Below are 12807 nucleotides of genomic sequence, written 5' to 3' on the forward strand. Positions count from 1 at the left end.
TGGAAAGCTTCTAATTCCTTTTGAAGCCGGATGGGGCGTTCATCCTCCGTAGTATCCTAGCGCAATAACAAAGGACCTTTGGGCTTGGTTTAGGCTCTGAAGCTGTGTTTTGTGGTGGAGGTGAACAGATACCTTACTTCACACATCTCATAACACTGCGGGAATATGTTCTGTGTTTGTTTTTTTGTTTTTTTTTACTTTACTTTTTATTCTGTGGTGAATTTATTTGAAATAAACTCTGGTACAATCCGTGATGTCATGGCGGCTCCTGGCTGTAGTTGTTCCAAACGTGGGTCTGCTTTGCAGGAGCTCCAGTGTGATGTACTGCCCATAGTTCTGAGCCTTTCCCACTTCTCTTTTGGCACAGAGGCTGCTGCTTCCTCTCTTTTTTCCCTATCCTTCATCTCAACTGTAAGCAAGGGATATCTTGCATCGAAAGGAGCAGCTCACTGAGTCCAGCCCTTGTTAACTCTCGGTGAGCTAATGCTGCAATAATGTCGTTTTTTGCCCATTTAAACGTACCTTTTTTCACAACAGGTAGGAGCCTCTGCAGCAGGGATGGCGCAGCTTCCAGGACCTTGCAGCAGCTGGGAAGGTCCTTTCCTGGTGGCAGCGGCTCCCAGGCAGAGCTCCATTGCCCTTGGTAAGGGCTGAGCACATATCAGTGAGCATGCCTGAAGGAGGACCTTGCTCTTCTGCTTGCCATTAGATTGATGAGATCTTTGGCTTTAGTTTATGCATTGATTTCCCACTGCTGCGCACTTCTCTGATGGTTTTTATCTCCTGGTGCATCCCAGATCTCCCTGCAGATAAGGTTCCATTCCCCTATCAGCTTATGATGAGCAAAGGGCCCATCTCTGCATGTCCCTGGCTGCCATCAGCTCTGCCGGGTGCCAGAGCTCCGTGTGGGGCTCCGTGTCCTATTGTGGCCTCTGACAAAGCCATTCCTCAGCATCCCCTCATGCTGCAGACCGTGCTGCCATACTGAGCTCTTCACTGCTCCGTGGTGGGCACAGCTGTGGTGGTGTCTGCATTACCGTGATGCACAGCCTCTGTTTTTGCACTGGGTGAGCTGTGGGATGCTGTAGCTTTAGGGATGTTCTGCTACGAGGGCAAAACTGCTGGTCAGATGTACAGAGCTTTGTGTGATGTTCAGCTGTGTCTCACTCTGAGCCTCAGACGATTCCTGTGTCTGTTGGGATGCGGATGGGGAAGCGAAACGGAGTGGGTGCAGGGCTTCTCTGAAGGCCTCACCTCCAGGTGTGCTCCCCGTTCCTGTGGCCCATCCACGTGTCTTTGCTGTTCCATTTGGGAGAAATGGTTTTTGTCAGCAGCGCCCAACCTTTGCCCATCTCACGTTAAGTGGCACTGAAGCTGTTTTTCAGAATGTTTTTGTCTTTCAGAGGTGGCTTTTCAGTGGCAAAGAACTGAGGGTTTCGTGTTGTGCGATTCATGCTACATCTTTTCATTTTGCAGTTGTTGAAACGTTCCTTTTTTCCCCTTTAGCTAAAGAACATTAAATATACCAAAATTGCTTTCAAACATCCCTCTCATGTTGGGATCTGGACCGTGAAATGGGAGCAGAACAGTGGAGGGGAGGGAAATCCATCAGCATTCCTGTTCAGAACTCAGGGCGTTCTGAAAAGCGCTGCTTGGAGGTTTCTCCTGTGCCAGTGGTTGGGACTGGATGGAGCTGTGGCTGCGTACAGAAGATTCTGATATTCTGTGAAAATATGGTGCAGAACTGAAATTGGGTGCTACGACGATTGGTTCCCGTGAGGATCTTCTCGCTGCTTTTAACTCCTATCTTGGCACTAAGGGTTGGCACTAAGCTCTCTTTTTCTCAAGATGCTGTGAGAACCATTTCATCCCCACGCCAAATAAATGCTTCTGTAAGACAAAGGTGCTGTGTCGGCATCTGTTTTTTTGGATTTTTGGGTTTTTTTTCTTTGCATCGATGCATTTCTTCGGCATCGCGATGGGAAATCCCGTCCAGCGGCGATTCGGGGCAGCAGGGGGCAGGAGCGGAGCGCGGAGCTGCGGCAGCCCGAGCCCGGCTCGTTGGGGCCGGCGGACTCGGGAGCTGTGGGTGCCCATCCCCGGCGGTGCCCCGTGTCTATGGGGCTGGGCAGCCCGTGCTGGTGGGGGTATCCAGCCCACGGTGGGCTTTAGGGATCTGTCAGGTCCCCTCCAGCGCAAGGCGTGCTACGGTTCTACAAAACGAGGTTTAGCAGTGTGAGTGAACATCTCTAGGTCGGGTTTCCGTGCTCTCCCACGTGCTGCCGGCACCGGTCCTTGGGATCAGAGTTGCTGTGCGTGTCCCTGTGCTGGTGCCACCCCTGTGCCCTCTGCACCAGGGTTCCTGCCTTCTGCTGCTGGGATCCAGCTCTGATCGCAAACACCGGGGTTCTGTGCGGGGTCACAAACCTGCTTTGCCTGGGGAGGTAAGGAGAATTTACAGCCATAGCCCAGGGCTGAGCTCAGAGCCAGGAAAGGAGCGGGGGCTGCTGGCGAGGGGCCGGCTGGCCTGGCTGAGGCCGGGGCTGAGCTCATGCTGTCCAGCTGCCCAGTGAGCAGCAGGAGTGCAGCCCGAGCTCTGCTGGTGGCTGCAAGATGCGCTCATCACTGAATGCTGTCCAGCACACGACGTCACCGCGGTGCCACCGGGCTCCTTGGCCCCTGCCCATGGGGCACAGCAAGGAGCTCACAGAGTTCCTCCAGCGCCTGGAGTTGTGCGCTGCTGCACTACAGGGCAATAGGAAGTAAGTACCACACACTGCCCGTGTCACAGATAGACAGAGGTCTCTGGGAGGCTGCAGGGCCCTGCGTGGCTCCTCTCGGTGCCCTGGCACAGCCACTATGCTGCACCCTCTGGCTGTGCCCACGCCCATGGATGTCAGTGTCTGGGTGCTGCAGCAGGAGCTCCTGCCAGCCCAAAGTGCATCACTCAGGGCCACGCTCTGCTCCCAACACTGGCAATCCCCCTCCGGGTGCCGGGCAGTGCCAGGGCCACATGCAGCTGCTGCCCACAGTGCTGTCTTTGTGTGGGCACTGCTGTGCTCCTGTCCGGACACTCTGGCTGCACCAGAAACAAACAAAGCTAGGACTGCCTAGGGTTTACTCTGCTTGGTCTCCATCTCCCCACTTTTTGCATGCCTACAGCCCTCATGCACCCATCCCTGGGTGAGCTGAGCTGTGCAGCTCCTCTCCCCCTTCTCCAGTCTCATCCCAGTCCCCCAGGTCCTCAGGCTGTGTTCCCAGCTGAGGATTCACCTCCAGGAACAGCTCCTGGCACTGCTGTGCACAGTGGGGGCTCCCAGCAGGGAGGCACGGTGCCCACGTTGGATCGATGGATGCCGCAGCAGTAACTATTTATATTTTTCAGCAAGCCCTTTTTTATCCCTGTAATGGCTCCTGCACCCGTGCGTACGGCTGTGGGAGCTCCCTGTCCTGCCCAGCACGACGATGGACATAGCCCCTCTGAGAGGATGGTGCAGCCGTGAGCATGCAGCAGCAGCAGCAATGGCAGCAGCAGGCTGGGAAGCACAGCGCGGTTCCTTGAAGGTTTGTTCTGGTTCCTATAGAAACTGGAGGCTGCTCCCAGTAGGAGGGCAGCAGGGACGGGTGGCAGTGGGTGTCCAGCAGGGCAGGGAGATGTTGGGATTCTGCTTGGAGCATGAACCGTGGGTGCTGAACGTGCCCCACAGAGCCCCCTGGCCAGCCCAGCCCTGTGCATGCAGTACACGGTAGCAGTGCTGAGCCACAGTGCCGTGGCCAAGATGCCAGCAGAATGTCCACTCTGTGCCCTGTGTGGTGCCAGGCTTTGCTCATCCTGGCAGCAGCTCCGAGTGCTGAGCCAGGTCAGTACCTGCGGGAGGAGAGGAGGAACATGCCCCGTGGCCTCCTTTTTTCTGCTGCTTTCAGGCAAGTGGGGATATTTTAGGATGATGTGACAACGCCACCATCCCGCGCACTCACCCCCTTCCTACCTCCCCTCTGCAGGAGGAGAACTTTTCCATTGGGATAACGGCTGCCCTGCACCACGCACCTGGGCTGTGCTGGGGGTATGGGTGCTGGGCTGGAATGCTGCAGTTCCCCAAACCCACCCTGGCTGAAGGATTGTAGGGTTAAGGGGGTTCTACCTGTGGGTCCCCGTAGCACTGCTCACTCCCAGCTCCTTCCCTGAGCTCCAGATCTGGGGGTGCCAGAGCTGTGCCAGAACCAAAGATGTCACACGTGGATCCCCATTGGCCCTGCAGAAGCCTTCCATGGCCCCACACAGGGCTGGCAGCACAGTGGGAATGCCGCAACCCATACCTTTAGGGATGGAGAGTAGCAGCTCACTGCAGCCCTCATTGCCACCCCCTCGGCCCCACAAAGCTCAGTGCAGCCCTGAGGAGCTCAGAGCAGCCCCATGGTGCCGGGAACTCCCACTGCTGCCTGCTGCCCACACGTGCCAGTCCGACCTGGCACAGCACACTGGGGCTGGCTGGGGGCCGGGCGCTCCCGCTCCCTCCTAGCAGGCGAGGAGTTAAAAACTCAGCCCTTGTGATGAATATTTAAAAGCAGTGTTCAAGCTGGAGCCGAGGATTTCTCCAGGGCTGGCAGCGCTGCATCCCTCTCCCCAGCCCTGCCGCCCGCCCGGGCGCACTGCGGAGGAGGACGGGGCGTTGCAGTGGGGCTGCCAGCATGGGGCCGCTGGGGCTGGGGGTAACTTTTGTCACTTTGCCTCTTGTCATCCGAGCGGCTGCAGGAGGTGAGATGCGCTGCCTGTCTGCTGCACCGTCGTGGTTGGGGCTGCGGAGGGATGGGCACGGGGTGCAGGTGGCTGGAGGTGATGGGGTGGCATGGTGCCGGGCAGGGGGTACAGCAGTGCCAGCCAGCCATTCTCTTTCATTACATGTGGGGGGAATGCATGTCTGTGGTGCTTGGGGTTTGGAGATGTGGTTCAGACCAGGAGCTGTGTTCTGTGCCCTCCTCATGGGACATCCCTGTCCCTGCTGTGCCGCTGGGCTCAGGGAAGTGTCAGCCCTGCTGGGAGGCATCTGGGATGTCAGATGGTCATTCAGACAGCTGGGATTGAGGTTTCAGCCCCTCTGCCCCATGTGCTCATAACCGGGGAAATGCCACTGAGGATGACTCCTCAGAGCAAGTGGGGCTGGGGCGTGCAGCACTCTGCTGTAGAGCAGAGCGCCCACCTGGCTCGTGCCAGGGATGCTCACAGTTGGGTGAAGGCAGCGCTTTGTGGCTCTGAGGGTGTGCAAGAGGCTCAGTTCCCACTGCATGGGAAGAAAAGCCTGAAGTCACTGCCCTGGGACAGTTCCCATTCCCAGCCCTATGTCTGCAGCCTCACATAGCAGCGCGGTGAGGAGCTGGATGCGAAGCCAGCAGCACAGGCGGTGCACACAGCACTGCCTGCGGCCTGTGTAACAAAAGCGGGGTGACAGGGGAACCATCCCTGCAGGCAGGGAGTGCTGGGGTGGCTGAGTTCCCCCACAGGGATTCGGACGGGTTGGTGGGACACGAGTGGAGCAGAGCGGTCGTGGGCAGCAGCGGCGCTCCTCACCACGCTCCCAGCGCAGCACAGAGCGAGCTGTCCCTGCACTGACAGCAGCGAGGTGGGAGGGAAGCGGCTCCGTAGCGCTGCTCCGGGCGGTGTGGGCGCACCTCTGCCCACGGCCACGCTGTGTGCTGTGCAGAGATCTGCAATATGGGGGGGCTTAGGGAGTGGGGGCCTCTGCAGCCCCTGATTACAGCTTTCTCCTGCAGGGCAGTGGTGCTACGACTCACAAGACCCGAAGTGCGGTGAGTGGGGATGGTCACAGTTCTGTTTGGTGCTTCCCTGCCTGGTGCCCGAAGGCACTTTGGAAGCACACATATAATAGCTTGTAAGAGGTTAATTAAGGATCAGGGAGCATGTAATCAGCAGTTACAGCCCAATTGCTTTATAGCCCTCAGGTGTGTGCTCACTGTGCTGCAGGTCAGCCGTGTCCGGCAGCGCTCCAAGCATTGCTGCCCGGCACAGACCCGGCTCCAGCAGCAATTAAACCGTGCTGGGGCTGGCGGGGGGCGGTTGGGACAGCACAGAACAGGCACGTGTTGAGGGCACCATCCCTTAATGAGGGCAGTGGGTAATAGGGAGCTCATGGGGTGGGCTGCAGCTCCACAGGTGTCCAAGGAAAACCTTCCTGGAGTAGTGGGGAGAGAAGGCATGGAGATGGGGCAGGGCCTATGGTGGGGACAGGGCTGCCCTTGGCTTTGTGTTCCCCTTGAGGGTGGTGGTGATGGCACTGCAGGTGCACCCATGGCTGTGCTCCCTGCAGGCCCCAGCCACTGGAAAGAGCTGCAGGCCACCTGCGGCGGTGACAAGCAGTCTCCAGTTAACATTGACCGGCGCTGGCTGCAGCGGGACGGCAGCCTTGGGGACATCATCTTTGAGGGCTATGACCAGGCGCCCCCCGGCAAGTGGCGGCTGCTGAACGATGGGCACACGGGTGGGTGTTCTGCTCCAGCCAGGGCTCAGCTCCACAGCGGTGCTGCCCCACGGCACCCAGCCCTGTCCCTCTCCTATCATCTGCAGTGATGCTGAGCCTGGAGAGCGAGCCGGGTGCTGAGCACATTGCCATCAGTGGGGGGGGCCTCCCGGGCCGGTACCGTGCACTGCAGCTGCACTTCCACTGGGGCAGCCCATCTAGGAATGGCTCTGAGCACACCGTGGATGGGCATCAGCTCCCCATGGAGGTAGGCAAAAAGCCCGTTAGCACCACAGCCCTTTGATTTCCCATCCTGGTGCCTGTCTGCTGGAAAGACTGGGTGTCCATGCTGAGCTCTCCATACTTTCTCCAGCTGCACATCGTCCACATCAACGTCAAGTACCGCACCTTGGGGGAGGCCAAGGGGCACCCAAGCGGGCTGGCTGCGCTGGGCTGCTTCTTCCAGGTTGGCTGCAAGTGCACTGGATGGATGCTGCCGTGCATTGGTCTTAGCTGAGCACAACTGCAGGGCACGCTCACTCTTTGCAGGTCTCAGAAGCCGCGAACTCCAACTACAACACTATCATTGGGGGACTGAGGAACATCTCCCATGCTGGTGAGGTGCCCTGGGGCTCTGTGCTGGGGCACGGTGGGGAGGGGAGAGACCCTGGGGCATGCTGAGGGTGGTGGGGCTGAGTGCCCACGTCCTGCTGTGCAGGGCAGGCAGTGGACCTGGCCTCCACCTTCCGCCTTGGCACGCTGCTGCCACACGTCGCACAGCTCTCCCGGTACTACCGCTACCAGGGCTCCCTGACCACCCCTGACTGCAGCGAGGCCGTCATCTGGACCGTGTTTGAGGAGCCCGTGGGCATCAGCAGGGAGCAGGTAATGGGATTACCTGCCGTGGGATGGAAGGGCCCATCTGGCCAAAGCCGTGCTGTGAGCATCCCCAGTCCCTGTGCATTTTCTTGAGCCTTGCAGGCAAAGCAAAGGGGGACATCTGCAGAAATGTGGGGATGGAGAGCTTGAGAGGGGCACCGAGAAACTGGTTGGGTTGCTGGATGGCAGGGGGGCTGGGGAGGGGACTGGTGAGGATGGAAGAAGACCTCCTGCCTTTCCAGGGTATCTCAGTAGATGCATTTCCTGGCCGCTCTGTAAACGCTCCGCTGGGCTTCCTGCACCATCAGCTGCGAGGCGGCACAAAGCGCAGTGCGTGCAGAGCCGTGTGCTGGCCGTTAGGGGGAAAGACGGGGCTCCTGCGCTGCGCTCTGCTCGGCAGCATCTGCGTGTGCGCCTCGCTTCACCCCGTGAAGAGCCCGCAGTGCCCGCGGCGCTGCTCCCACCCGCTCCTCTCCCCCCGCAGCTGCAGGCGTTTGTCAGCACCGTTCACTTCCCGGCCTCGGGCGCTGCGCCCCTGAAGATGACCGACAACTTCCGTCCTCCACAACCGCTCCACAGCCGCAAGATCTTCTCCTCCCGGGATGCCACGGCCAGCTGTGGGTGTCCCCGCTGTCCCCTCGCCCCGCTGCTCCTGCTGCCCCTGCTCGGCCCCTTCTTGTCTTCCCTTTAGGGCCCGGGTTCCCTGTTGCCTCTTCTTTGCAGCGGTGAGGAAACTTCTGGTTTATGGGTGATGGGGAAAAAATGGTAAAAAGCAGCTGGGGCCATCAGCCGGGTGAGGATGCGGCAGCTCTGGCGTGGGCTCGGTCATGGGGCTGTCAGGGCTGCAATAAAGGTGAGCTCCTGGCCCCGTGTGCGGCCCCTGGCTCCGTGTCTCTGTGCAGTGCCGGTGCAGGGACACGGGCGGTGTGTGGCCATGGGGGAGCTGGGTGCTGCAGGAGGATGGGACGGCACCGGGTGACACATAGCGTGAACCCCAGCGAGACAAATCCCGGCCCAGCACGTGTCCTCGTGCTCAGCATACACACACACGGCCACGTTGCCTTCCCCAGCTCTGGCTTTGGGGACGTGGCACATCTCAGCCCTGCGCGGTGCAGCCTGGGGCCCTTTCTCAGGAGCTGATTTTAGGCTGCAGTTATGTCTGCCCCAGGTCCAGGCACTTCAGCCCCCTAAGTTATGGAATAAGGGCACAGGTCACAGTGGGACTGAGCAATGCCCTGGTGTGAGGCAACTTAGGTGCGCAGGTGATCCAGACAGTGTCTGGCAATGGTTCCCATGCACCCACTGCAGACTGGAGCAGGGGCCCAGCCCTCCACGTGCTGCTCCACAGGGGGCTGGGGGGACCCTGCTGTCACCCCTGCGTGGCTCTGCTTGGTTGTGGCTGCCGAGCTCCAGCCGCCTCCGGTTGGGAGCCACGGCCATGTTCGGGGGTTGTGGGTACTGACCTGCCCCAAGGGCTCCATAAGCACAGGGCCCAGCTGTGTGCCCATGCTGTGCTGCAGGTGGGAGTTCAGCTGGGGCAGGGTGAGCTGAGATACAAGGGGCCAAGCTCGTCCTTATGGAGCTGTGGTCACTGCTGGGCTTCTTGCCTTGGGCACTGCTGGGGATGGGGCACCTACAGCTTCTCTGGGCAGCCTGTGCCAGGGCCTCACCACCCTCTGAGTGAAGAATTTCTTCTTTACATCTAACTTAAACCCACCACCTTTCAGTTTAAAAATGTCATTGTTTCTTAGCACTACGTTTTGCAGCATTTGAGGTATTTCACAGAGTCACGGAACTGCTGGGGTTGAAAGAGACATCCAGAGATCCTCCAGTCCAACCCCCCTGCTGAATCAGGTTCCCTGCAGTAGGTTACACAGCAGAGTGTCCTGGCAGGATCTGAATGTTTCCAGAGGAGACTCCACCACCTCTCTGGGCAGCTTCTTCCAGTGCTCGGTCAGCCTCAAAGCGAAGCAGTTTTTGCTCATGTTCAGACGGAACTTCTTATATTCCAGCTTGTGCCTGCTGCCCCTTGTCCCGTCAATGGGCAATGCTGAAAAGAGCCTGGCCCTGTCCACTTGGCTCCTGCCCTTTGGTCTTCTCCAGGCTGAACAGTCCCAGGTCCCTCAGCCTTTCCTCATACGGGGGGTGCTCCAGGACCCTCATCATCTTTGCAGCCCTCTGCTGGGCTCTCTCCAGCAGTTCCCTGGTCTGTCTTGAACTGAGGAGCCCAAAACTGGGCATGGTGCTCCAAATGTGGCCTCACTTCTCTCACACTGCTGCTCACTCTCATTGCAGTGCTCCCCAGGATACCACTGGCCTTCTTGGCCACAGGGGCACACCACTGTCAGCAGACACCCAGGTCCTTCTCTTAGAGCCCGTTTGCAGCAGCTCAGCCCCTAACCTGAACTGATGCATGCTGTTATTCCTTCCCGGGTGTAGGATCCTACACTTGCTTTTGTTGAACCTCATCGGGTTACTCTCTGTCCAGCTCTCCACTCTGTCCACATCCTGCTGAATGGCAGCACAGCCTTCTGGTGCGTCAGCCACTCATCTAGGTCACTGTTGAAGATGTTGAACAAGACCGGAGCCATGCTGAACATGACAGGAGCCATTTCAGGTGTTTCTGTGAATTGCTGCAGTGCAAATGCCCTGGTGCCCTGCAGTGAGATGGGACCAGAGCCTGCTCTGGAAGGTGGGCAGTGGCTATTTCCTCCCCACCATTTCTCCAAGCCCCAACTACCAACACTGGTGAGCTTCCTGGAAGCTTCTTCTCTGAGCCATTACCAAAATGGGGCCCAAATCAGCGTTTCCTGCTCCTGGCTCTGCTTGCTGCTGTGCCGGGCAGTGGCACTCATGGTGCCACGTGCTGGAATGTTTGTGCTGAGGAAGCAGAGCGTGCCGTGGCCACGGCTATCTATTCCTGTCCTCCAGCTGCTGTTTGGCCAAAGTGGCCGCATGTTTTCGGCCCGGCTACAATTTTTAGCAAGAGAAACTGCTGCCCCCGGGCCCTGTGGCTGCGGTCAGCACATCTGGGAGATTGCAGGCTCAGCTGCGGGGCTGGCTGCACGTGGCAGTACCCACGCACCCACACCGCCCCTCCAAACATGCCAAAAACATGGCAGAAACGCTTAAACCTTGCATTCAGCCCATGCAAAGGCTGCGGAAGGATAGGAAGGCCATCTGCAAGCCCACGGATGGGGTTTGCTCAGCGCAGGGCAGCTGCTGGCTGCATCCTCCCGCCTCCTCCGTGCATGCTGTGATTGCCCCAGGGCTCAAACCCCTCCCCAAAAAGCTCAGTCAGACACCCCAGGCCAGCCCATGTCACCAGCCCTGTGCCATCCCCTGCCCAGCCCCTGCGCCCTGTCTGCTCCCAAGCCACAAGCCCTGAGGTGGGGGCTTAAACAGAGCTGAAGCTCAGCTCACGTTGTTTTCATTGCTTTGTGGCCCACCTGCATCGGGAAACATGGCTTCTAACAGGCAACATCAAGCAGAAAACAAGTGTTTGCTTCCCTTCCAAAGCAGGTGTGTCGCTCTTTTGGGAGTTTTATTTTATAAACCTGCTAAAATTGAGATGATAAATATTTTTCCGCAGCACAAAGGTGTTTATTTCAGCCTGTTTACAACCTGTTGACAAGCTCGGGGTCTCAGTTTGGAGCTGTTTACCCCTCACAGGCTGTGTACATTTCCAGATAACACCATCCCAGCTGTGCAACAGGCGGCTGCTGTTTTGCCACAGCCATGCAAATGCTCTCCTCTTTGCAAGCAGGCTGTTTCGGTCAGGTGGTGCTGGCAGCTGAGCCCGCCTAAAACATTTATTGATTTAATTTAATTTCTCTTTAATTGCGGCACTGATGGCTCTGCGATTCCTACAGCTGAGGCTCTGCTGCAGGGGAATACCCAAAACTCCGTTTCATCTACCAGATTCAGGGAAACCTGCTGCGTATTTTAGGCATCTCCAGCCTGCCGTGGACGGTGGAAACAGGCAGGAATCACAGGATTAACTCAGGATTTGGGATGACGCGTGATGGGAGTGGGCAGGGGTGGCACATAGGGGCAAAAGACACAGATGGAGCAGTGTGGACCCAGCCCCACATGTGTGGGTCTGCCTGGAGGGCACCCATCACCTGACGGTTTGGGGTTGTGTGTGTGTAAGCGTGTGTAAGCGTGTGTAAGTGTGTGTAAGTGTGTTTACGTGTGTACATGTGTGTAAGTGTGTGTACGTGTGCACCTCATGCCGTGTGCCCGGGCCGTGGGCACCCACCCAAGCAGTAGCAAGCTCAGTGTGGCAAAGCCCCAACCTGAGGCATGTGGCATGGCGGCCAGTTTGCGCGGCACTCGCTCTGCTTTACACGTCAGTGCTTTCTGGAGACTGTTTCATTTCCTTTTTTTGGCCAGCGTGGGCCCCCCAGCTTCAGTTTCTGATTGGAGACTGAGGAGTAAATTTAGCTCGGGGATGCCCCGGCCGCACAGCTGCACGGTGGGGCTGAGCGTGCTGCACCTCGGCAGAGCTGTGCCTTCCTGGAAGGGCTGGGTGGCCCTGGGCCTGGTGCTTGCCTTCACCCCAGGCCCTGCCTGTTCCCAGGGCTATTATGAGCCCCCAAGCTCTTGCTTTCGGGTTTCAGCCAGCTGTCCACAGTAACCCAGCTCTTTGTGTGGCCCCAGCTGTGCTGATGGAGCTGCACCACGCACCCTGCTCTGCTGCTGCCATGTCGCCAGGCGAGCTGAGCCCCATGTGCTGGTGGGATGTTGGGGCTCAACGGCTGCAAGACTGGGAGTGATGTGTGGGGAACAAAGCGCATCCCCTCTGGTCTGGGGCACGAATGTGGAAGGGACCCAGCCTGACTGTATTCTGGCAGTGGGGGTGCGCAGCCCCCTGTGCGATCGGGGCCCATGATAGCACTGCCTGCCTCCATCTGTAGCTAATTAAAGCCTTCCTGAAGCATCTCATTTACTAAATTAGGTCTCTCTTGGTTTGAAATTAATGGCAAGCCAGAAAAGAGAAGAAAAAAGAAGGTGACTGTTTAAAATTTCACCAAAGGACACGACAGAGCGAGAGCTGCAGCTGGGTGCAGAGCCCCAGGGTTGCTTTCTATCTGTGTTTCTGCTCGTTAGCAAAGCCCAGCACTGTCCAGAGGGCTCGTCCTGGGCTCAACTGTGTCCCCACTGCCAGACCCGGCTGTCCCAGCCCTGAGGTCCCACTGAGTGCCACTGTAGGTGCCATGCAGCCCTGCTGTGAGGGCCGGGGCCGTGGTGCGGTGATGAATAATTCAGCACGCGCTCCTCAGTGTGTTGTTGCTTCTGGAAATGGTTTAGCAAAATCTTTTAATCAATAATTAGTGAGGTTGTCCTCATGAGTGCGAGGCGCGAAGGCAGAGCTTGGCTTGCAGTCTGCAGCTTTCAAAGTGGAGCCCATGAGAAATCTCTGCCCAGCGCCTGGTTCCCCGTGCTTTGGTGA

General features: G+C 58.2%; 1 protein-coding gene across 1 annotated transcript; it reads left to right on the top strand.

Moving 5' to 3' along the window:
• Positions 1 to 4689: 4689 nt before the first annotated feature.
• LOC306952902 (carbonic anhydrase 15-like) lies at positions 4690 to 8104 on the top strand (the record flags this gene model as incomplete). Its single annotated transcript, XM_079543678.1, has 9 exons — positions 4690 to 4756; positions 5770 to 5805; positions 6324 to 6494; positions 6581 to 6741; positions 6847 to 6939; positions 7023 to 7089; positions 7192 to 7358; positions 7837 to 7969; positions 8076 to 8104. The coding sequence occupies 9 exons, from the start codon at positions 4690 to 4692 to the stop codon at positions 8102 to 8104; spliced, it is 924 nt and encodes a 307-aa protein (XP_079399804.1).
• Between the last annotated feature and the right edge of the window lie 4703 nt (positions 8105 to 12807).

Source organism: Tetrao urogallus (assembly GCF_951394365.1).
Source record: "Tetrao urogallus genome assembly, chromosome: 17".
Classification (NCBI taxonomy): domain Eukaryota; kingdom Metazoa; phylum Chordata; class Aves; order Galliformes; family Phasianidae; genus Tetrao; species Tetrao urogallus.